This window comes from Prunus persica, chromosome G7 (genome assembly GCF_000346465.2).
Source record: "Prunus persica cultivar Lovell chromosome G7, Prunus_persica_NCBIv2, whole genome shotgun sequence".
Taxonomy (NCBI): domain Eukaryota; kingdom Viridiplantae; phylum Streptophyta; class Magnoliopsida; order Rosales; family Rosaceae; genus Prunus; species Prunus persica.
In genome coordinates, this window is record NC_034015.1 from 200,105 (window position 1) to 225,503 (window position 25,399).

Sequence of the window (25,399 nt, forward strand, 5' to 3'; positions counted from 1 at the left end):
TATGGTGAAAGATTGCACTTGTCTAACGACCAGGCAGGCTATAGTAAATCTCCTTATGCCCAGGTGCATGTGCTTCAGTTCTTGGGTTGGCTAAATCTCTCCTAAACCAATCTGTTTCTACGTTAATCCGACCATAAGCAAGGTGATGCAGCGAGATTAGCACTTACATACATTGAACCAAATCACCCTATTTATTATAAACGATTATATCATGAAATGAACCTAGTGATTCTTTATACTTACCCCATTTCAGTTAGTAAAGTTTTCGTTTTTGTATGCAACTTTGTTGCGTTTGGCATGGGAAATATGATGGTGTGGCCTGTTGCTACATTTGTTGCAAAATATGATGGTGTGGCCTGTTTTCGATCATATTGAAATCCATGGAAAACATGCATTTTGGCTTCTCCTAAATCTGATTTTTTTATTGTGGGAAGAACCCAAGACCAACGAAGCAACATCGGGTATTCTAGTAACTGATTTCTGAGGTGTATTGGAATATAATGCATGTGAAAAGGCCTCGGGCTTCACTAGTATCCAAGTCCTTTGACGAATCCACAGAGGAGCAAGTGTGACTCCCGCAACGCCGGAATCATCCACATGAGTGAAGAAGTTTGACCTCTGTAATTAGGATTGATTTTCAAACGTATCGTATCGGTATCAAGGGATTCCAATTAAAATCCAAAAAAATTCAGAATGAAAATTCTATTCCAATTCCGTTCTAAAAAGATTCGGAATTTTCATATCCATTTCAATTCGGAAAACCCGGAATATTTGAATAAATCAATGCAAGACCGTCAAGTGGCTCAAATCTTAGTAGTGTGGTGAGTGATTTTTTTTAATGTTTTAATATTACATTCGTAGTTATATTTTACTGTTTGATAATTTTAAAGTAGTAGTTTTTTTTCCATAGAAATGATAAATAAAATATTTAGTACAAGCGATAGTCTACTACAGGGGAGGGAGATTTCTCACACACACTACTATAATGTCGTGAGGATTCGAACCTGAGACTTTTGGTCTACAAGTCAAGGTCCTTTTCCATTGGGTTAGACCTAAGGTTCGTCATTGGGCCTACCTGGCCCGACCTAAAAGTTTTGGGTTCGGGGCTATCCTTCATGGGCTTTTTTATTTTTTGGACCGAGCCGGGCAACCCATTGCCTTTTTTATTATTTTATTTTATATTTTGCCTTATTTCCATTCTAAACATTTAAGTAAATGGAGTAATATAAAAATAAAATAAAAAGACCAAACACTTACTTAAGTTTACAATATAAATAAGGACTAAAAAATCAAATTCCCAACAAATCAAAATATGAAAATCCAGTTTTAGTATAAGAATACAGTTTATACCAATATTGATACCTCAATAAGTCAATGTATACTTTATACTAAAATCTCGTAAAATCGTGTTTGATTATTTAAGTTGTAAGGAATATAAACCGCCAAAAATATCATTGAAAACATTAGTATTTCAAAAGTCTATTTTACTTAGTCAAATTTTGAGAGAAAATATTTTTTCAAGTTATGATATGTATAGTATTGTTTAAGAGTTATGTAATGCTAACATAAGCCCAGGCCTTACTCAACCTTGTCGTGTAGGCCGAAGGGCGGGCCGAAGGTTTCAAAACCTAAGCCCAAGTTCTACCCAACCTTAAAATGGGCCGGGCCAGACTGAGAGCGCCTAACCATTGAGCAGGGCCAGATTTTGGCTCATTCGGCCTCGGGCCACCCACTTCAGCTTGCAAGCCAAATAATGACCCCTAGCTAGACCTTGTCGGCAAAAAATGATAATTTTTAATAGTTAAACAATAAATTAATGAAATTGAAGGGGTTCAAAATATTAAAGTAGCAAATTTGACTCTTCCAATAGCCACATAAGTCAACAAAGTATACAATTAGAAGAGTTTAGTTGTTGGAGATGCTTTTACTTCTCTTTTTAATGTTTAAGAACCTTTTTTTTATTATTTTGACATTGTCAATGTCACCCCCACACTGAATTTTATGTGATACATGATGTTATGTTGTGCATCAAGTCCTTGCTCATATTCCCCCAGATGAATCATCAAGCTTAAAAAAATTTGAAACCCAGTGCAAGTATTACCTAGGAATTAAGTCAGAGAGAAAGGCTAACAGTTTTCTTGATGTTCTAGTCCGTTAGTTTGATGTGGTTGGGGCAGTTAGGCATACATTGTAGTATGTTCACAGAGAGAGAGAGAGAGAGAGAGAGAGAGAGAGAGAGAGAGTTGGGGGAGGTTAGCCTAAAAAGGTCTGACTATTGACTATACATACCAAAAAGAAAAAGTCAGTATTGATTATTGACCTCTAGTGAATCAAATCCCCACTTTAAATTCTTAATTAGCAATTAATAATAAAGAAATTAGATGACAAAAAAGGCCTTATCTCTTAATCCAACAATCCAAACCTAGTTGGCTTTTTAAATATGTTTCCCTTTCAAGGGGGATTGGGGGATGATGGGATTGGTCATTCCCCTATTTGTCTGAGTGAGGGGGCCAGCCAACTGTCTCAGCCCATGAAACAACAGTTCACTAGGATATTGGCTGGTGATGCCTTAAGGGGAATGGTAAGGGGGCCCCACTGCTGATGGTGGAGCTTACATTTTCCATAATTGATGAAATTCATTACAGATCCCTTTAATATATATATATATATATATATATATATATATAGGTGATGATGCTTATGCAGATCCCACTTGGCTAATCATTCACAAAAAAGAAAAAACTAAAAATATTATAGAAGATTAAGGATTAAGATTGCCCATGGTCATGTGAATTCTCAAATCCCAAGTTGTCCTGTATCATCTTGTTAGAAACAAAGAAAACAAAACAAGGGTTTGTCCCTAATATATATATATTTATACATAGTGGTGTTGCTTAAGTAAGTTTAAATTTTGGTTCCATATGTCTTTTCTGATTCAAAAGTTGTTTGTCTATCAAATTCCTCTTTAATAAAGCAGAGATTGCAGAGTAACAAAACAAAAAAAGAAACAAATATTCATATATATCTCTCTCTATAATTATTAGCTACCCTCTTGTCACTTGCAGGATGATGTTTTATATGAAAAATTATCTTGATAACTACATATATCTTATTGTTAACAACATACATCATCATCTCGTCATTGAAATTGTTTGCATGTTATTATTGTACGGATATCATTGTTAACAGAGAAGAAAATTAGAGAGAAATAGTAGAAAATACATGACATTTATACGATAATAACGTCTGAACATTCTCATAAATTAATTTATAATTAAACATGTATATATAATAACATAATTAATAAATAATATGATGGATTCGGGAGTGGGAAGAATGTGAATGAGAGAGAGAGAGAGAGAGAGAGAGAGAGAGAGAGATGAGGTGTTATGTGTCGTCAGAAAATGTCAGCTAAATGGTGGGAGAGGAGAGGGGTTGTTTAATCTAACTATTGCTTTGCAGTATCGTTGTAGAAAAGTCAACAGTTGTGTTGTGTTGTGTAAGGGCGGAGAGAGAGAGAGAGAGAGAGAGAGAGAGAGAGAGAGAGAGAGTTGGGCAAACGCAAATGAAGCTAACAGTTTCTGTCAAGTCTCTAGAGTCGACTAGCTTGTATTCCAATCCAATATTCCAATTGCCCTACTACTTCCTATTGTGCGAAGGTGGCATCGCATGGTTAGGTGGGTCCACGCGTTTCTCTTGAATATTTCTTCGGTTTTCATTAAATTATTATATCTCCCACCGGAATTAATTCCGTTTTTTCCGTCTTCCTACCATTTTTCTAATAATTATTTTTGAATACAATTCTTGGGTTTTGTTGTGGGGAGGTGATGACTCAATGTATGAGAGCTATGAGCTATGTGTTGATTAAGGACTTCATTACGGAATTGATTACTTTTAGATTAGTTCTTCTTTATTTAATTATGATATTTTTATATCCAGCTCAGCTATATATGAAACATCAAAAATTCAACATGAGAGAATGTCAACACGTGGGGATGGGGGATGGATTTCGTTGGCCCCTATCTCCTCTGTCTGGTATGAATCCATTAATTACTGTTAATTATAAAAACACTTAAATCATCATAATTCTAATTATAAATTAATCCACCAGTTATAGAGAGAGGTCATGTTTTCCTTTTGCAAAGCCGGCTGATTTTCTTTGTCGGCGGCCGTAATGTTCATTTCAAATTCTTTTTATTTTTAAGAATAAGTCATAAATTTTTTATTTTTTATTTATACAAATGATATTCAAATTTAATACAATCTAAACTACGAGGAGGGAGATTCGAATTCGGAGCCAAAATGGGAAGTATGTCCGCTCTAATCTTGCCAACTTAGCTCATCTCATGTCTACATAAGAAGTGATAAATTATTGAAGAAATACGAAGAGTGAAAGAATAGAACATTGACATAGATGACTAGATGAGCACCTTTACACATAAGAGAGAACCACAACCCTTTCAACATTTCGGAGCCTGAAATTCTAGATAAAATTACTCGATCATGAAAAGCTTTTATTTTATTCTTTATATTTTTTACTTTGATCTAAACCTAAGGGATATTCCAAGAGGACCTAAAGCCATTAGATGAAATGGTTTTAGTTTGAGGTACTTGTCTCCCTTAAGTTCCAAAGGCCAAACGAGGGACTTGAGAAGTTGAGGTTGAGGTTGAGGTCCTTCTTGCACACTTCTATGCGATATGACCTCCCAAATTAAAGTTAGCCCATTCCATTTAAAATGCTACGATTTAATAACACATTTTTGATAGCTTCAATTAGTGGTGAAGGGATACTTATAATTTTTATTTTTATTTTTATTTTTGTTTCATTGAAGCTGCTTGGAAGCTGCAGAGTAGTTTCGACAATGAAAAATACCCTAAATAATATTCTCCCTAATTAATTATTATTTTTACAAATGATTTACACACAGAAAAGAAACTTGAAAAAAGTTGGCAAAGCTTTATTGCTTCAATAAAGTCTTATATTACACATATATTCATTCATTCTTATCGATCATGGTTATCATCACAATGCCAGCTATTAATAACTTGGAAAATTCTGGGAAAATTCGTGTTTTTTTTTTTCTGGTGCTTTTGACTTATGGGTTTGTGAGGTCCCTCCCTAGATTCGCTCTAATGGGTAGTCATTTCCTGTTTTGCATTTTTGCGGGAAACATGCATTTAAATTATTAATTTCAGCATATTATGCATATAAATTATTAATAGAAAACACATGACACGGTAATAATGTAAAATTTTTATTTATTTAAAAAAAAAAGTGACTAATGTGGAATTGGTAAGTTGGGGATAATATCGATGTTGTTAGTGGTGGGCCACATGCCCGTCTCTCTGAAATCTTAACAATTATCGTGCGGACGCCATATATTTTCTAGTAATAACTATTTATATATATACATTACACATTAGAGATGGAGGCGTGTGGACTGATTGATATATGGTCGTGGAAGGCACTATTAAGATTTTTTTTGTTTTTTTAAGACCTTTCCTATTGAGTAAGGCGATAATATACTAAACTCACACACACACACACGGATGAAAAACACATTTAACATTTTAACATTATATTTTGAAGCAGCAAGAGAAACAGAAAGCAGCTCATGAGCTAGCCAAGCCAGTAAGCCAATTAGCACCTCCTAATTATAATTAAGTATTTAATTTATTTGACAAATTCATAATTAAGGATGAGAATCAAAGAAAAAAAAAAACTTATACAGCAGGCTAGCAGGTATATAAATATATATATATATATATATATATATATAGATTCATGAATGTACATTGAAGCATGAAGAGGAGGAAAGATGTGAACCTTTTCCAGAGCTTTGAACAGAGACTTTTTGGAAAGATTTTAACTGATTGGAACATGCAATGAAAATTCTAAAAGAGGTTACAGATTCAACTATTCATTGAAACTTCAATTTAATTAAATAATAATAATAATTAATAGCGAATGTGAAAGGGTGGTGGTACGCAAGGAAACATGGGTCCCTCCAACATAGAAAGCCCCTTTTTTCATATATTTTATTTTATTTCATTATTTGGGCGCTTTCCTTTTCAAACAGGTAGATAGAGTTGAGAAAGCACACAGACGCGACAGAAAATAAAGAAATCAGAGAAAACAAAAACAAAAACAGTAAATAAAATAATGATGAGAAAAGGGAAAATAATAAAAAATTATGCGGCTTCCTCAGTAAGTGCCTTGCGGACCACGGATCTTGAGAATGTGAGCTGTTTTGAAGAAGAAACTCGTCTCTATTTAAGCCTTTCTTTTCCCATTTGTTCTACTTTCTTAACTGCTCTCTTATCCTTTCTTCTTCTCTCTCTCTCTCTCTCTCTCTCTCTCAGATTCATCAATAACTTTCTCTTTTCTTTCGTGTGTTCGTTTCTGATACATACATACAGCAGCTTGATTATAGCTAGCTGAAATTGTTCGTTGGGTTTAGAGAAGAAGAGAACACTTGTTGTTCAATTATATATTGGATCGATGGAACAAAACATGGTGGTGAACAGAGGAGCAGAAGATCAGCTCATCGAGTTGCCTCCTGGTTTTCGGTTTCATCCCACGGATGAGGAAATCATAACTAGCTATCTCACGGAGAAGGTCATCGACAGCAGCTTCGTGGCTATTGCAATCGGGGAAGCTGATTTGAACAAGTGTGAGCCATGGGATTTGCCAAGTGAGTAGTAATTAATTTTGAAATATTTTTCCTCCTGTGTTTATATATTTGAATTACTCTTCTTAATCTCTCTAGTCAACGGTTTGATTGATGAGCAGAGAAAGCCAAGATGGGAGAGAAGGAGTGGTACTTCTTCTGCCAGAGAGACCGCAAGTATCCAACGGGGATGAGAACGAATCGGGCCACGGAATCTGGGTACTGGAAGGCCACAGGGAAAGATAAAGAGATCTTCAATAATAAAGGGAAAGCTGGTTGTCTTGTGGGGATGAAGAAGACTCTTGTGTTCTACAGAGGGAGAGCCCCAAAAGGAGAGAAGACCAACTGGGTCATGCATGAATACAGACTTGAAGGCAAAATCTCACAATACACCAATCTTTCAAAGGCTGCAAAGGTAACCTTAAATTAAATCATCATGCCAAGCTTCTTTTTTTTTTCCTACTTTTCTTCTGTTAGTTGAGATTTTCCTTTCATTGGGGTAGGGGCCAGGTCCTTTTTTTCTTTTTTTTTTCTCTTTTATTGCAAGTTAATTATCAATTAATAATAGAGTTTAATTATTTGCTGCTTTGCGCAGGATGAATGGGTTGTGTGCAGGGTTTTCCACAAGAACATGGGGCTTAAAAAGATCAATAATACACCAACCAGGATGAATTCTTTTGGGGATCATGATCTCTTGGATTATTCCTCCCTCCCACCTCTTATGGATCCTACTAGTTTCAATGACAACCTCATGAACAACAACGACAACAAGGCTTGTGGCTATGGAGATCATGACGTAAAGCCCGGCGCCAATCTGGCTAGTACTGCACCATCTCTATCATCAGCTAAAGCGTCATCATCAGATGATCATCATGCAATTAATAACAATAATTACCTCAGTTACTTTTCGATTGGCGGCTCTGGGGGTCAAGTCCAGAAGCCAAATTACAGCTTTCAGGTGCAGCCTACCAACAGTTATTACCAAGCTACTAGTCTCAGTAATAACCCCAATATGTTATACCCTCATCACCATCAGTTTCAAAATCCAAATCCAAATCCAAATCCTTCGAGTTTCTGGTTTCAGCCAAATCCCAATAATTCTGATTATTTTCAACAAGGCATGATCAGAGTTACTAATAATACTACTAGTGATCATGACGAAGATGATCAGGCCATGCTAAGAGCAATAGCTGCAGCCAACAACAGCAATATGAATAATGAAACATCTTCATCAGCTGCTGCAGGCTTTGGATCATCAGGTGGCTTAGCGAGGCAGTGCAAAGTGGAGCAGTTTTCATCAGCACCAGAGTCCATGTTTAGCCTTTCCCAAGACACCGGTGTCAGCACGGACATCAACACCACCGAGATATCGTCATCTCTTGTTTCATCAAAGCAAGAATTGGGAAGCGCCGCCGACAATTGTTCATCGTATGATCAACGTCCATCAGTCGTCCCCATTTCGGACATTGAAGGCTTGTGGGACTTCTGAGAACATTCATACAACTCAAAAACTATAGCTAGACAGGCGCCTGTTTGTTTGTTTGCCTAATTTAGGATTAATGGGTTTTTTTTCTTCTTTGTTTCTTAATCTGGTATAGGTGATTAATTAGGCATCAGAAAAGTTTGTTGCATACACGAATACTGTATACTACTTTAATTTCATGGTTTCCAGATATTGATCTTAATTCTTCAGATTTACATTCTTTCCTTTTTAGATACCGAAAAGCAAGATTTCATGATTATAGTGAACCTCATGTAAATCTTTATTTTCTTTTTCATTATCAAATATTATATATATATATATATATATATATGTGTGTGTGTGTAATTCATGGTTTTTAATTTTGTTAAATGGCTTTCCTCCTCCTCCTGCATTCAAATTTGTTAAATTTGTGGTACACAAGAGGAGGTGATCTCTGATTGAACAGTATTCTTGGACCTAGTCCAAAATTATTTTGATATTTATCATCTCATTCTGATATATATATATATATATATATGAAATATTAATTCTCAATCAGAAGCTTTGAAATCTTGTGTTCATTCTGATATATTTATCATCTCATTATTTTCATTTCTTCTGTCTTATAAATTGTTGTTGAATATTTAGTTTTTGTTAGGACCTTTTCCATTGAGTAAGACGATAACATACTAACCTCACGCACGCTACACATATGCTAGGATTCGAACCTAGAACCTTTCGTGGAGAGCAATTACTCCAAACCACTACGTTAGTTGGTTCTTTGTATCGAATAATTTTTATAAAAGAAAGAGTAGTATACATAATAACTAGCTAGTGCAATAATAGTAGGTAAAAGGATATATGAAAGGAATAATTAGGAGCTAGAATCACGTGAATGGTTCCCTCAAAGTACACAAGCAGCAGATGCTCTTCACCACCATAAAAAGCTAATTTCATGAGTTGATCAAAACAATTCCGAAGAAAGAGAAAACAAGAAATAAATTATTCATTCATAGGCATGCGATCGAGCTCTTCATATAGTTAAAACTGAAGTGGTAGAGGTTGGCTAGATTTGCATGGTGCATATGTATGGCGTCATGCAGGCTTTCTTTTCATGTAATAATTTTGGCTAAAAGTCCAACAGAAGAAGAAAAGGGAGATAAAGAGATCATAATAACATTCAGCAATGCATGCTTCATAACTTAAGGCATCCGTCGGTTATTATTATTATTGGAATGGGAAAAAGAAAGGTTCGTGAGTCATGATCCATATTATTCATGTGATCATCAACGACAGAAATAGATGAATTGCACAACAATATTCCAATAATATTATTTGCTTTGCAGATTTTCATCCCGGAAATATACACACTTCCTTTCCATTCAAAGCAAAGCGTCCGTTGGATTTTCATTCTTGCAGGCAACTTTAACCGCCCTCTTTTGGCTTTCTTAGCTTGTTTGCACTTTACACTTTTAGACAAGATATATATTTTTTATTTCTTTTTTTTTTTTATCACTCGTGAAATAATGAAATGATACTGCTTTCCTCATTAAGGAAATACTCTTCCTTCACGTGAATTACAGTTTGACATATACGCAAAAATAATTCATAAACTTCTAACACACGTCACACTTGTATTGATAAGAATGTAAAAACTCATACTTACATGATAAGGAATGAAGTATTTTCTATAATAAAGCAACAAAATTTCAAATCAAACAGCAGCATATTCTTCTCTCTTGTTCAAAACTGATATATTTTTATATAATTGACCTAATTGGAAAACCTAGCTAGCCCTATTGAGCCTAGCTGATTTGTTGCATGAAAACATGGGGGGTCGCTGGCATCACCCACCAATCATCAGCCTCCACCATATATAAGGGTGCATATTGGTAGCTATCTCCCATATCTTCTCCTTCTCCTATATCTTCTCCTTCTATATATTATATTGTAATATTTATACATATCAGGCCACATGCCCAACCTCATCTTATGTCATCTCATCATCTTTCATTTCTTTTGGAATCTTAACCCCACCGACTTCAACGACCTTCATTGGTCCACCACACTTAACTACACCTTCAATCCTCTTCCAATTTCAAATCTAAAGCTTATTAACCAACCAGAAGTTATGATTTTCATGAGCCAACCCACACCAAAACCTACATATATGGCACCAATTGGGGCTACCTGGTAAGAATACTAGTACTACCCCTACCACACATTTTTCACAGGCATTTAAGCTGGTATACGTACGGGGTGAATTTCTATTGAATGTATACACAATCAATTTATATTATTCGAGTATTCGAGTATTTCAGTCAGAATAGAGAAAGATGAATCCGTCGATTTAACGATTACAAAAAAACATTACACTAAATACAAATGTTCATTTGTTGAAAAATCCTTCGTATATGTATATACACAAAATATCTACATGATACAATTATGGCGGCGGCCTGATATTACAAAGGCAGTAGGCACCACTTTTTTTTGTCCCGAGGCAATCGTTGTTGTCAAATTAAATGCCATGCATACATATATATATATATGGCCAATTCACGCATCATAATCAAATATATCACAAGTATGGCCTTTACTGTCCAGTGGCTGATTCATATATCAAATTCGTTGCAATTTGATATATCGGTTAGAGATGTTATGAGAACACATATTTTAACAATCAATTATAAGACTTTATGTAGATAATAAGAATAGAGATTTTCTATTTAAACCCCACACTTCTCTTAGCTCACCCAATGTTCTAAGTTCATTCTAACTTTTAATTTAAATTTTCACAATTTCTAAAAAAAACCCCACTATCTTCCCAAACTACCCTTAAATACACCCCAAGCTGAAAAAATAAGAAATAAAAGAGATTTTCTATTTAAACCTCACAATTTTCTTTGTTTACCTCAATACTTAAATCATTAAACAATATTTGTAGTATACATGAATTTTTGTTGTTTTATCATGTAATTAGATCATATGGGAAATTGTAATTTGTTATGGAGGTCTAAACAGAGAAACATATATAAATCAAATATTGTGGAAGGGAGTGCCAAAAAAAATATCAAATAGCAATTGAAAAACCTGCTGAAAAATTTATCTACATCCTAGATGCCCCAACTTATAAACATATAAAGGTAATGTAGGGGCAATATCTTGATGAGCGTCAACAAATCTCAGCTATGGGTATTAACAGCTTCCTAGGCCAAGTTCTTCGGGATTGGAAGATCCATGTCCCAAGCCTTCCGAGCAGCAGACCTTAGAAGCCTAATAGTGGTTACATTGGCATCACAGAAGGACAAACGCTTGTAAGGCAAATTGTGCTTCTTGCATAGGTCATTCTAAAATTTAATATGAAGAGTGGTGGGGTGTGTGGAGTGTGTGGGGTGTGTGCATAGATGTACTAGGTAGGGTTAAGTATTAAGTTGGATGACCTTTTTTATCTTTTTACACAATAATAAAACTTACAGCTTAATGATTTAAGTATTAGGGTGAACAAAGAGAAGTTCGGAGTTTAAATAGAAAATCTCTAAGAATATTCTTTAGGTTAATAATTTGTGCTCCATTTAATTGGCCAATTGTTTAGACTTAAAATAGGAATATAACCATAAATTAGGGATTCGATTTTCATTAAATCTCCATGATTGATCCAATCTCTCCATTTAAGGGAGAAGCCAAGAGCACTATAAATACATGGCTACATCACACATACGAGGTAATCCGATTTCTATCCTAGAAATTCCTTATCTCTCTCACGCCACTCTCTCCTTCACAGCTTTGGCCATCCGGCTCTCCCCATGAGAGAAGACCTCTATCCCTTCTGTTACGTTTTCGTATCTTTCTCAAGATCCAAATTAATTGACTTAGGCATCAGAGGGCCTTTGGCCAACACCCCCAGGGTGTGGTCTATTTACTCCGGCTTTTTTCACATGGATCGAGGAAGAGGAGAGAGAAGGAAGCTAGGAGGGTGAAGGATCAACCCACGAATATTCCCCGTGCGGAAATTTTCTCAAACATTTTGGTGCTTTTATTGAGAGATTCGAAATATACTCAATGTGATGCTCTCATATTCGAATCAAGGGAAATCTATTTCCCCCTTCATTAATCAATTCCATCATATATCCAAAGCCCTCAAATCACCATGGTGAGAGGCCCCACTGCGAGGAACACGACGAGAACAACCACTCCATGACAGGCGAAATTCTCTCAAGCCACCCAATGTCCCTCTCGGTGAACTTGTCTTTTTTTTTTTTGAAAAATCAGTATAGAAATCTCTATTCTCGGAGCCAAGAGAAACGTCTTCTCTTTGTGTCACCCTTTGGCTCAATAGGGGAAAACCAAAACAACGACAAAGTGAGAAAAAAAAAATCACGATGCAAGTTGTTGATGCGAAAAAGTAGTTCGGCACGTATTTCGTCAACTTAGTTATATTATGTCTTCGGTAGGTGACTACCTTCGGAAGATGTCTTGCTTCGGAAGGGTGAGTACCTGCAAAAGGACGTGTTCGGTAAGTCCTTGGGGTACCGGTGTGGTACCGGCCGAAGGCTCTCCGATGCTTTAGTAAGTACGGTTTTAGTAATGTTAACTGACAGATCAATCGGTAGCGTACCGTTAGTTCTGATCCCCTCCTTTTGGGGATTGGGGTTTTCTTAAATAGGCCTTGGGAGGTGTGCACTGTGCTTATATTTCCGATGTGGGACTGTGGACATGGATTGTGAGCATGACACGTGTCAGATGGTAAAAGGGCCAAGATAGATGGCTTCGGTAGGAAGCATGCCGAAGGGGTTCTGTGATCAATATCGATCCTGTCCACGTGTTCGGTGGTCATAGGTCGTTTGTTTCCGGTATAAACACAAGTTAATGCCTCACAGCCAACATGACCACCGAGCCATCGCCAGAGACATAACCTGTCCTGCCATCACTAGAGGTCAACGACCTCTAAGGCCGAGGAGTCACTTTGGAAACCAGCCCCAAGTGGCGGCAAATTCTCCATAGCTGCTACCATTCAAGAATAGATGACTTCTGCTCGTCGCCTAACCACATTGACATTGCTACGGGGTCGTCTACGTCCAAACATCAAACGTCAGAACGAGTCCTCCGAGACGATGCGGAAAACTGGCTGGCGCGGCTCTGGGAAATTTGGAGGTCACAGCCAAGCTCGATTGAGGACTATCTTGGTGTCTTTTAGCGACACCAACCACACCATCAGATTCTTTAGTGCCAGAATAGAAAACGTTGGAAGAAGCCCTCTAAGACGATGTCGGCGAGCCGCCGATGAGCCCACTATAGTTCCTTTGGAACTTCCTAGCTCCGAGAATGCCATTCCCCTTGCTTCTCGCGACACCACCACTTCCACCGGAAGCAGTAGACTCGGACCTGCGAGTTTCATGGAATGCCAGGCCTTATCGTCACTGTCGAAGACTAGGTGACATGGAAAATTGGAGGGAGTTAAAGTCAAATTGGATTTTGAAAAATTAAATTTTCTTTAAGGTGACAAATTGAAATTGGTATATAAGTCTAGGTGACATTTCTACAAAAATTTCACTTTTTATGTGATTATGAAAAAAAGTTATGGAGTAAAAGCATTTTCTAGAAAAGTAATCGCTTAAATGAACCAAATAATTATAGATAAACATAACAATGATGAAAGATTGATTAACATTTTGGAGCCAATAAGCTTAATTCCTTGTAAATATGTACATTAAAGTTTCTATATTTACACCACTGAAAAATGACCTTGACTTGCAGTAGAGCAGTGGTCACATGTTCAAACCCCATTGCACCTTAATAGTGTGTGTATGTGTGTGAGAGAGAGAGAGAGAGAGAGAGAGAGAGAGAGAAACCCTACTCTCCCTTGTAATTTGGATTATCTCTTGTATTAAAAAAGAAAAGTTTCTCGATTTACAAAAACTTAATAAAGAGTAGGTTACCAACAAGCTTTTGGTTGTCCTGACCCTTTGTGTGGCTCTGAGTGGATGTCTACTGTATACAAGGCCCGCCCTAGACAAGGACACTGAGGGTGATGGCCTAGGACCCTAGACCAAAGGGGCCCAATTGAAAGTGATTTTTGAAGAGTTCAAAAATAAGGCCCCAAATAAAAATAACTTCACATATTTAACAATATAAGGGCCCACATTTAAAAATTATTAATTTACTTCAGAGCAAAAAATTATTAATTGCATATTTATCCCCCCCTTGTGGTTTGTACAATTATTGTGTAGAAATTTTTATTCTTTTTAAACTATGATTTACAAAAGGCAAATTAAGGGCCTCATTTGTGGGTAGTTTTCCTAGCCCTTGAGGTGTGATTTATGAATGCCCAAATTCGAAATTAGAAGATATAAAAACTAGTTTTTAGTTAGTGATAATTTTCTTCTTGAAATTGGAAGATATTTCAAGTTCGAAACTCCATCAACCATTGATCTATTGATTCATTGATTAATAATTAAAAAAAAGAATATGCCAGAAAAACTAAACGAAGATATTTTGAAAATGCATACTTGAGGAAGATATTTTCTTCCTGGATTTGTGTTGTGTCTTGGATGAATTGATGAAACCTGTCCTTTTTTGTTTTTTTGTTCTGTAATAACATTAGTGTAAACACGTTCACACAAAGACTTATTGTCAGATAAGGTATCAATTCGTTCACAGGAAATGATGTGAAGTTTCAAATAACCGAGTGATGGATGAAGTTGTTGTGTGGGTGCATTGACGTTTTTGTTATTATTAACCTAATTAATCGTCACAAATATTTGACAAACAAAGAGTAACCGCGTACAGATTAACTAGATCTAGAATAATATAGTTAGTGTTTGGATGGATATTACAACGAAATTTCACATCTTCATTCAGAGATCACTCTTATAAAAAATCATTAAGGCATCTAATTGAGACCAACAAAATCAATGAACATGAAACTTTAAGAAAGTACTTAAACTTCAATAATTTAATTGAGCGATCAAATGATATCAAGTGATTTTTGATTTGATGATCTTTGAATAAATATCTATAAAATAGACGGTTTGATTAGTAAAATATAATGCGGAATGAGCCCTACAAGAGTGTCGATCAAATTTAAAAGATCCCTCAATCAAAGTTCTCAATATATGTATATATTTTAAGTTTCCAACAATTACGTGGTATAATTTGGCACATTTCCGACAAACTCAACTCCATGATACGACAACATAAAAACCTAATGTTCTCCAAACCCATTCAGAGTAAGTAAATGTAGGAAGTTTCATGGAAGTTACAACCAATTTCTCTTTGACGTTTTCTGGAACCTGTAAAAATCAACGTTAATACTTTATGCTTTGACAATGTACTTCATAATACATCACTTTTGTAACCTGGGTTATGCATGTATTTGTTTGGAACGGTTATTTTACTTACTATACCAAAAGAAAATTTCTAACATTTCAACTCTCACCACAATATAATAGTATAAATTTTGTATCAGCTAGCCCAAAATATATAAGTTGGTGAAAAGTCACAAAATATGTGTGGGAACACGTATTTCGCGCTCAATGAAATAATTACCCACGTACGAGAAGATGCACGCTAAGATAGATTATCATTTACTCATAGTCCTTACGCATGAAAATAACACGCTTCTAGTCACGCATTGATTAGAAGCAGACAGGGCCGTTAGCTATGCCATCATATAGGTGCAATCCAGATTGTTTCAGAAGCTAAAAAGTTATTCACACAACAACTCGGCCGCCATCAACGGATAAGAGTTTTCAAGATGCAATCCGGAGAATTGGAGTATATCCCCTTCCCCTGTATTGGAGAAGATCCCACTTAGCTTGATACATATTTGTTGATTATATGTAATACATTAAGGGCCAAATGAGACTGAATTTCTATAGCTTGATTTTGTGAGAACTTTTTTATTAAAAAAAAAAAGAGGATTTTTACATACTTTTTGCTTATATTATATATAATACCAACCTTGTGTAACTATATATGGTGTTTTTTTCTTTTGATGAAGAAACAGAAAAAACTACAAATGGAAGCCACGAGGGGGCACAGGCCGAACTAAATCAAAATAGAAAGGAGCCTATTTGGAGAAACCAATACAATACACCGGGACTGAATACCTTTGTTGACATAGATAATTTCAACATACACATCAATAGAGCCTATTTGGAGAGAAAAATCCAAAACTAGCCACTTGATCTTAGATGATATGATGTAGGATGTGTAGCACAGGCAGCTGGAATGAAGCACTAATTTTTTTTTTTATACAAGCTCCTTGAGGGACAAGGCATTTCTATGCTGTCGTAAGCAGGTGGTAGATGATATGATCTAGCATTTGAGATTTTACAATTTTGAGGTTGTAGTTGAACTGAGGTTTCAAAATAACTCTTGTTCGGAAGAATGCTGAACTTTAGCTGATGTCTGAGGGAACTGAATGACTTGGCTTCTATATCAGGAAATATGGGATTCTCTTCTTTCAGTATTTTATTCATGCACATAGAAAATCTATGGTTACAAAGTTTTCTATTTTCTATGTTGTCTTGTGTTCACACATCCCACATATTTTTCTAAATATGCTTCAGCGCCAATCTACTCTCCATTTCTTCACCAAGTTATGTCAGCCACATATCATTTACTTTTAGCTCAATGAAGTGCTCTATAGACAGCATCCATGTTGGTAAACCAGCTTTTTCTTTCCGTTGCATTCTTCTTTTCATGTATGTATCGTCAATTGCATTCGGTGCTATGTGTGATCATGACAGAGACTTCAGACACATACAGTCTCATCATATTATGTTTTATAAGCTCTTTACACGCATCTAATGTGCATAATATTATACTTCACTGGCATTTTTCATGTCTGTTACTTGTCTATAACTATAATCAACATGACCACAGGTGTACGAGAGAACATGCGCTAACAGAAACAATTTTCAACACTATGAGATAAACCACACATCATAGGCACTAAGTAGGTCAACATGACATTTTTGCCAAATGTTTCTTTGCATTACAAGTGCGATGTAGGCAATAGAGGAATATTACTATGATTTCCTACATGAACTCTGCTTCACTCAGGCCAGAAAGAAAAAAAAAACTGTGCTTCTTCACTAACTGGATTCTAAAATGCATTAATCAGGCTTACTGAATCAGAGAAGTAACAATTTTTCACCGCAAGCAGAGGCATTTAGGATGAGAACTAATGAGTTCCTTGAAGTCATTAAGGTCAAATCTGACCTGTTCTGGCATAGTTAGCTTTGGGTTGTTGAGAGATGTAGCTGCTAGCCACCTAATGCCAAATCCCCAAAATGACAGCAATTCCAAAGAGGAGTAGAAGTGCACCATTTCCCCCTGGCAAAATGGATGACCTGCAAGACCAAATGTACTTGTTTGTATTAAATCGAGTATGCACCTAAACAATATTTCCCACCTCCATATAAGCTTCCAAAATTGACTTTGGACAAGGATTATTGAACTGCACTACTAATTTTAGTTTGTCTGTGAATTCTAAAAAAAATTCTTCCCATGTTAGTTGGGTTTTCTGTTTACTTTTTAAAATACCCCTGCTCAAGAGGCAAGGGGGCCAATAAGATACTACTCTAAGAAGAATCCATAGAAGAAGAGCATTGCAAATTTCAGCTAATAAGATACTACTACTCTAAGAAGGATGAGATGAACAGTAAACTCAATGCCTTGTAATTTTTTAAGATATTTCACTGTGCAGAGGAAAGGAGCTCACCATTTAATTGTCTTAACATTTGTTTTTAAATAGACAGAAGATAATGTAATGTCCGAGACCTTTTCTAGTGTGTGAAGTTTGTTGCAAAATCCTTGTTGGCTTTTATGTTTCTTACAGAAATAAGAACAAGCATAACAATTAGCATATCAGAAAAAAGAGGGAAACATGTTCATTGTATCCTTTTAGACCTATTTTGAGCTTAGAGTTGGTTATCTTCACTTTCAATGGCCCAAAATTTGTTAGTGTTCACTGTTGACAACATGTAGATATTGGCATTACCTGGATTTCTTCCTGGATTGGTGTATGTAAGCCATTGCTGGAGGAAGGATGCCAAATAGAAAGCAGTTTGCATAAAGCCCAGCAAAATCAAGAGCTCTGGAAAAGGTCGAGCGAAAGAAAGAAGCTATAAGCACTGGAACACCAAGTACAAGCGGCATTACAATGATATTAATGCTTGATCCCAATTTAGCTTCTGAAGCAGCACTACACCCTGAACTGGTAAATGAAGCCCTCCCTGCATTTCCAAGATTATGCCTTCCTGAATAAACAGCAAACCCAACTCCTCCAAAACCATTGCCTTCAGAACCTAGTTGTATTTCAGAATAACTTTGTTTTTTCAGGTTGATTTTTCTAATCAATTCCAGAGTATCAAGAAGCTGTTTTGGGAAGCTAACAGCATAACCAATCAAGCTGGTTGCCAAAGCAGAGAAGGCAAATCCTTGGACTGCAGATAAAGCAGAGGGATTGACTGAAAGCAGAAGGGATATAGGGTCTCTGGAGGAGGCTGTTGTGTTTGCCCCAGAAAGCCCCAGCACACTCAAATTCCATGACAACACCATAATTAATGGAACAGAACCGCCAATCAGAATGGCTTTCCGAGCCTCAGCTATGGTGTTCCCAGCAATCTTGCAAATGAAAGGGGTGATAACATGGAACCCCAATGTGAGGACAGTGACAGGAATGGCTGGTAAGATTGAAGGGAGACTCCACGAGGCATGTCCAAATGAAGCAAACAAGTTGGTTCTGGCCACAGATAAACCAATGGCCACAAGTGCAGTTATGGAGAAAAGCATGAGCAAGCATAGAAAACGGTTTGCAGCATCAATGACGTTAAAAGGAAAGAAAATAATCACTAATCCAGCCGCAAGAGGAAACAAAGCATGAGCCATTACAAGATTCATACGAGGAAACAACTGAGAAACAATTGAACCGATACCCGAAACACAGGCCACCAACAAGGCAAAGCTCAAACAAGCATAGACCACAGCAATAAATGCACCAAAGTGACTTCCCAATGCTTTTGTTGCAAGGCCAGTGAAGCTTACCTCTTCAACCCCATCTTCTTCCATGGCCGCGAAGCTGAGCTCAGCAATAAGGATAATTGAGGAGATGACATAGACCCAAGAGACGAGAATGGCAATAGTTGAGGGAAGAGGGCCTGATCGAATGGTTTCAGCTGGCAAACCCAGCATGCCAGGACCTACAGCAGTGCCAATGATCAAACTAACAGCTCCCCAGAAGTTCTTGTGTTGGCTGCTCCCTTGTTCACCTTCCTGGAAATCAGTTGGGTTATCTTTATCAATGACCCCATTGTTAGCAGAAGTGGTGGTGGAAGCTGCTAAAGTTTTGTAGGATCTGAAGCTTTGAGCAATGTGAGTGGGATTGTGGTTGCTTGGAGTGAAAATGGGGTTGATTGTTGTAGTAATTAGATTAGGATTGTTGGGTGGAGGTGGGAATGAGTTATGTTTGGAAGGGTTGGGAAGACGAAGACGAAGGTGGAGCATATTGGGATTCTGGGTTTGGAATCTCGTGTGCAAAATGATTTGAAAATCATGTATATTGACTGAGAGAGTCTGAGACCAAATGGAAATAGAATCTTATTCCATCGCATTCCACAGATGCTGGGGCTTAGAGGTGTCAAACGGACCAGATCGGTCTGAGCACGGCATAGCATAAGCAAGCATAACCCGCTTAAGTTCGGTATGGCACAGCCTTATATTTTTGGGTCATGTTGGGACGAAGTAATTCAGTTTAATGGGCCGGGCTGGTCCATTTAAAGTGCATTTATTAAATTATAGGGTAAATTATTCAAATGGTCCTCAAATTTGTACTTGATTTATATTTTGATCTCTTAATTAAATTATTCGTTCAAATTGTCCATTAACTATATATTAATCGCTATATTGGTCCTATCGTTACATTATATCAATGTTGCTGTTAAATATGAGGGCAAATTAGTCATTTCGTACATTAAAAATAAATAAATACTGAAAAATGAAATAAAAACTCTCTCTCTCTCTCTCTCTCTCTCTCTCTCTCTCTCTCTCTCTCTCTCTCTCTCTCCATTTCCCCATGGCCACCACCCTCAAGCTCCAACCCTCCACCCAAGGCCCCATGAACCCAAAACCCCAGCTCCTCCCCACCCTCCACCCAAGCCAGCAACTACATAAAAAGAAACGAAAAAAATCTTCCACAAACCCCCTCTCAACGAACCCAGAACCCCAACTTAACAACCACCCAAACCCTCTCCCCCTCCCCCCTTGATTTTCCTTTGTTGTTGAGAGACAACCACCCACCACCCTCCTCCTCACCTCATCACCCGCCAAGCCCACCTCCCAAAATCACAGCCACCGTCAATTTCTCACCCTCCAAGTACAAGTACCGGTTTTTTAGCCAAGACGTCGAAATTGTTGCGAGGGTTTTGGGGATTTATGCCATCAATACCAAGGCCAACACTCCCACCACTCACTTCACCAAAAAGGCAAGCAATCTCTTCACCAACACTCAAACCACTGCCAAACCATCCTTCAACCAGCTCACCTGCAGTGTCCTGATCCCCATTTCCCATAATTCCGTCACTTTTTTGCCTACTTTTTTTTTTTCTTCTGTTGATCCTCTTTAGCTCCACCACCATTTTCACCATTGCCCACCTTCTCAGGAGCTTTCCTCTTCCTCTGCATCTCTTCCGCAACTGTCCCTGCGACCATCTCCTATTTTGGGCTACCATTTCTCCTTCTTTTCTCCTTTATTTTATGGCAAGAGCTGGTAAGAGAGATGAGTGAGTAATGACGTTGGTCTGAAGGGTATTTTGCTCAAGTATCCTTTGGTTTTTGGTTGGTTTGTGTTGGGATTTGTCTTCAGCCATGTGCTGGAGATTCCCAGCAGCCTGCAGAAGTGAGTGGCTTTTGGCGTTTGTCGTGGTTTTGTCTCCAGCCATGTGCTTGAGACTTTCAGATATTTTCTTGGTCATTTGGACATTCCTACTAAGGGAATGAGCCAACTTCCTAAAGTGATGGACTATTGAGATTTTTCTCATGCTTACCCATATGTTTGGGCTCAAGGAATGAGCTTGAGTTTTGGTGCTCCCAAGTAGCCCAAAACTTCCACTTCTTGGACCATCAATGGGCTTCGTGAATACTCGTAACCATTTATACCACAACCCGCTCAGCAAGCCTCATGCATTCACGTGGCTTAGGCCCACTTAAGCTTGTAGTATGACGTGTTGCTTATTTGCTTGGCATAGCACGTGTGCAAGCGCATATGACGAACTCTTGCGTACCCAAGTTAGGTTTCTTCTCAAGTTAGGTGTCGTACTGGGCTAGAAATATATTTAGGTCAAGCCTTGGATTTTTTGAGCCTCAACAATAGGTTGGAGATGATTTTGGGTTAAAAGTGAAATTATTTGGGTTTGACCCCATGTGGTTGAAGATGGCCTAATCGATGATTGCAAAAAAAAAATTATATATCGCGTGATGACTCTAGCTCAAACAATTTTTTTTAAAAGAAATATATAATATTTACAACAAAAAGAAGTGGAGATTCTTTAAGAGCTTTTCCAGCAAAGCAACCAAGGGGAGGGTTGGGGGAGGGGGTTTGGGCCAAAATCTTGTTTCCAGCAGCAAAACACAGCCTGGGCAAATGGTAGGACCCAGCAGACTGGGCTGGCTCGAGCGCTGGCCCGAGTTTTACCATGACGTCAGCGTGCTACAGTGCTACAGTACCGCTACAATGCTACAGTGAAGCTGCAGTGCTACAATCTATAGTGCTACTACAGTCCACGTGTCGCACTCTGGGCTCTCTGATCAAATTTTTTTCTCCAATCCAACGGCAGCCAATTTTTGTGCAATAAAAAAATGAAAAAAAAATGAAAAATGAAAAAAAAAAAACCAAAAAATTACTGAATTTTTTTTCTTTTATAAATACCAACCAATACTCTTCACTTTTAACACCAGATCCTCATACATTTTCTTCTCCTTATACTATTATTCACTTTCTACTCAATATTTTTTTTACTTTCAAGTTTTATTTTTCTCTATCATATTTTATGGTTTTTTCTATTGAAACCGAAGGGGCATGAAGTATGATATCTTATCCGAAAATTTGAAATCGAAAATCTTATCCAAATTAATTGTTTAAGTAAAAAAAGTTGTGAAAAAAAAAAAATGAATAGTATTTGCCACGGCAAAGGGCAACTGCTGAAAACACATATTATTTTATATGGCAAGGGCAGCCACTATTCACGTGAATAGTAGCTGACCTAGCCCTCCCTTGCCATGGCAAGGGGCAAATTGCTGGAAGTGCTTTAATAAGTATTTCATGTTAAATATTGTTTACCTATTTATAATCTCGACAGTCAGATTGCATATATATTGCATATTAAATCTATCAACACTTTTAATGAATATAATCCAACCAACGATATTAGAATATGTAACAAATCTTTACCTTAAATGCTTATAAAAAAAATAATCCCAAAAAGAAATACTTTAGTCGACAAAATTATTGGTCAAATAAGTTCCCCGACTCCACCGAACAAGGAAAAAGAGGCTGATGGCTTTTTTGTAAGAAATGACCCACAATGACGATGACTCTTGGATGAGGTGGCGAAGAAGCTACCTAGAATCATATATCCAAATTCCATTACGACTTCACGTGGCCCAGCAATCCACCATTTGAAATTTAGAAACGGGACCCACTGTCAATCAAAATAATCTTTATCCATTATCTCTACGACGAGTCTACAGCATATGAAATGATGCACCCCCACACACAGACCACAAATTCCCACCAAATCCTGTTGTTGTTTTTTAACCGTTTGGATTAAACTACCGACGACATATCGTACGGTCAGATAAGGGTCCAGACAACATGCTAGATTTTACAGCTGTTACAAAGTCCCACATTAGAAGTTCTCTTTTTCTCCCCTTTGAAAAACTCTCAACTTTCCCACCCGCGTGCTGTTTGCTTCTACTTTGAGCAATTTCTTTTCTTTTTCTCTCTCTCACTCTCTCAATTTTCAAATCCCAAATCTCAAGTCAAGAAGAAAATCCCAATTTTTTGTTTCTGGGTTTTGGTGGAAATTGAGAATCCAAGGAGTTTCATCAATGGCAGAGGTTTTGAGCAAAACCAGTCTCTTCTCGTCTTGGCATCATCACAATCGTCAGAATCAAAGCATCTCTGTTTTCCCGAAGAGTTGTAATTACAATAAATCTGGGTCGTTTTGTTGCTCTCTGAAACTGAACCCAGAGATTTCATCACTTTCATTATCGACAAAGAGTGATTTTCATGGCAAAGGGTTTGCTCTTCAAGAGCATAGAGCCATGCCCAGCAGAGGGAATTTCCAATCCCAGGCTGCTTCTGTCGTTAATTCCCTGGTTGGTTTTTTCTTTCTTCTTCTTTTTTTTTTTTTTCCATCTTCTGATTTCTCGGCTGGGTTTCAATTTTTGTTTGTGTTTTTTTTTTTCCCTTGGTTGCTGATTTTTCCCCAAAATTAAATAGATAGTCAAAATTTTGATCTTGAAATTTCTGGGTTTTGTCCTTTTCCCTTAAAGTTTTGGTTTTTGGTTTGAATTTTCTTTCCTTAGTTTTGATTACTTCAAAAGTTGAAGAGCAGTTTATTGTGTTGTGTGGAATCAGCAGACGGGTCTTCGGTTTGGGAAAGCTCTTAAATGGTGGGAAAAGGGAAATCAACCCAACATGAAAGAGGTAACATCTGCACAGGACCTCGTGGATTCACTATCAAACGCTGGAGATAAGCTTGTGGTGGTTGATTTCTTCTCTCCTGGTTGTGGTGGCTGCAAAGCTCTTCATCCAAAGGTAGCTACTCACTCCTTTCTTTGCATTTGATCCTGTAAATAGCTAAGAAACCAATTCATATGACTGTTTGTTGATTATGGTTGTTCTGCTTTATTTGTGGCAGATATGTCAACTGGCAGAGATGAACCCAGATGTCCAATTCCTTCAGGTGAACTATGAGGAACACAAATCCATGTGTTATAGCCTTAATGTTCATGTGCTGCCCTTCTTCCGCTTCTACAGAGGTGCTCATGGTCGTCTATGCAGCTTTAGCTGTACAAATGCCACGGTTAGTATTTGCCTTCCTTTCTTTGTAATGAATCACTGATTGTGTAAATGATTATCCATCAGTATCTGTTTGCTTATTGTTGAAAATATGTCTTTTTATGAACTGGATATATATTTTTGTTTGTTTCCTGTATCAGACATGAAAAGTATTAATACTGCAATCTGTTGCTTTCTGATGAGTTGATTATTGACATCTAATCTATGTAATCCGGATTCAAATGGAATCTTTTTCACTTCCTAATAGTTAGTTGAATCTCATTTATTCCTTAGCTTGGATTTTTCTTTCTTTGGAAATTCGTGAGAACCCATTTACCTTAAAGCATTTTTTATCTTATCTCTCTCTGGATAATGTTTGTTGCTCTGATGCCATTACAAATAATGTATTCCATTGTTTAAGTTTGCCTTTTCCCTGATTCTTGTTTTCTACATGATGCCATTGACTTCGCAGATCAAGAAATTTAGAGATGCCTTAGCCAAGCACAAGCCAGACCGCTGCAGCCTTGGGCCAACAAAAGGGTTGGAGGAGAAAGAGCTCCTGGCTCTTGCTGCTAATAAAGATATCTCATTTAACTACACACCTAAGCCAGTTGAAGCTGTGCCTACGCCTGCAAAGGAAGTGATTGTATCTGAAGCGGCACCATCTCGTCTTAACTCGGAAGCTCTTCCTCTTCCATCAATGACAACCTCAAAGTCTGCTCAAGTGGTCACTGCTTGGAGATAACGTGGTTAGTTTTCACAATCCCTACCCTACCCTACCCCCTTGTAATGTACAGTTGTGTTTCTTCTTGATGATACATGCCAGAATGAAACACACACACATATATATATATATATATATATATATATAGTCAAGGTTAAGTGGATACCACTGTATGCATATTTACATATACCCCTATAAAGTTGCAGGGCTTCGGATTTGGTTTTTGGGATCCAAGCCTGCAAGTATCTAGTAATTTTGAAGAGCAACCAATTGTATGATTGTTGGTCGGCTCCTATATCTCTTCTAGGAAGAGAAGCCACTTGTGAATGTAAAGAGCTTATTTTTCTCTTAACTGATGGAAGAACTTTTTTCTCCTCGGTGCTTTTTTTTTCCCTTCCTTCTTATTGGAGTGTGGTATAAGTGTGTAAGTATTATATTTTGGGTTTGAATAGAGTGCTGGTTTTGCAATTTTA

At 37.3% G+C, this 25,399-nt stretch overlaps 3 protein-coding genes across 4 annotated transcripts; 2 read left to right on the forward strand and 1 right to left on the reverse strand.

Moving 5' to 3' along the window:
• LOC18771562 (NAC domain-containing protein 100) lies at window positions 6,122–8,371 on the forward strand. Its single transcript, XM_020569145.1, has 3 exons — window positions 6,122–6,695; window positions 6,794–7,086; window positions 7,267–8,371. The coding sequence occupies exons 1-3, from the start codon at window positions 6,503–6,505 to the stop codon at window positions 8,158–8,160; spliced, it is 1,380 nt and encodes a 459-aa protein (XP_020424734.1). The 5' UTR covers window positions 6,122–6,502; the 3' UTR covers window positions 8,161–8,371.
• On the reverse strand, window positions 17,038–19,840 carry LOC18769453 (tyrosine-specific transport protein 2). The gene is made up of 2 exons (XM_007204488.2): window positions 18,143–19,840; window positions 17,038–17,492 (listed from the first exon to the last, which is right to left on the reverse strand). The coding sequence occupies exons 1-2, from the start codon at window positions 19,645–19,647 to the stop codon at window positions 17,414–17,416; spliced, it is 1,584 nt and encodes a 527-aa protein (XP_007204550.1). The 5' UTR covers window positions 19,648–19,840; the 3' UTR covers window positions 17,038–17,413.
• Window positions 22,917–25,399, forward strand: LOC18769992 (thioredoxin-like 1-1, chloroplastic). 2 transcript variants are annotated; one of them, XM_007202322.2, is made up of 4 exons: window positions 22,917–23,517; window positions 23,783–23,959; window positions 24,063–24,227; window positions 24,675–25,399. In XM_007202322.2, exons 1-4 carry the CDS (start codon window positions 23,248–23,250, stop codon window positions 24,945–24,947), a joined length of 885 nt encoding a protein of 294 aa, XP_007202384.1. In that variant the 5' UTR covers window positions 22,917–23,247; the 3' UTR covers window positions 24,948–25,399. The 2 variants fall into 2 exon arrangements, with proteins under 2 accessions (XP_007202384.1, XP_007202385.1); XM_007202323.2 differs by having other exon boundaries at window positions 23,035–23,517; window positions 23,780–23,959.

What these genes read in the sequence shown, in the direction of transcription:
- LOC18771562 (XM_020569145.1), top strand. Translation starts at nt 6,503, where the DNA reads ATGGAACAAAACATGGTGGTGAACAGAGGAGCAGAAGATCAGCTCATC. An exon ending in TGAGCCATGGGATTTGCCAA is followed by an intron (nt 6,696 to 6,793) that starts GTGAGTAGTAAT and finishes ATTGATGAGCAG; the next exon opens with AGAAAGCCAAGATGGGAGAG. An exon ending in ATCTTTCAAAGGCTGCAAAG is followed by an intron (nt 7,087 to 7,266) that starts GTAACCTTAAAT and finishes TGCTTTGCGCAG; the next exon opens with GATGAATGGGTTGTGTGCAG.
- LOC18769453 (XM_007204488.2), bottom strand. Translation starts at nt 19,647, where the DNA reads ATGCTCCACCTTCGTCTTCGTCTTCCCAACCCTTCCAAACATAACTCA. An exon ending in CAATCCAGGAAGAAATCCAG is followed by an intron (nt 17,493 to 18,142) that starts GTAATGCCAATA and finishes TTGGTCTTGCAG; the next exon opens with GTCATCCATTTTGCCAGGGG.
- LOC18769992 (XM_007202323.2), top strand. Translation starts at nt 23,248, where the DNA reads ATGGCAGAGGTTTTGAGCAAAACCAGTCTCTTCTCGTCTTGGCATCAT. An exon ending in CTTCTGTCGTTAATTCCCTG is followed by an intron (nt 23,518 to 23,779) that starts GTTGGTTTTTTC and finishes GTGTGGAATCAG; the next exon opens with CAGACGGGTCTTCGGTTTGG. An exon ending in TTAGCTGTACAAATGCCACG is followed by an intron (nt 24,228 to 24,674) that starts GTTAGTATTTGC and finishes TTGACTTCGCAG; the next exon opens with ATCAAGAAATTTAGAGATGC.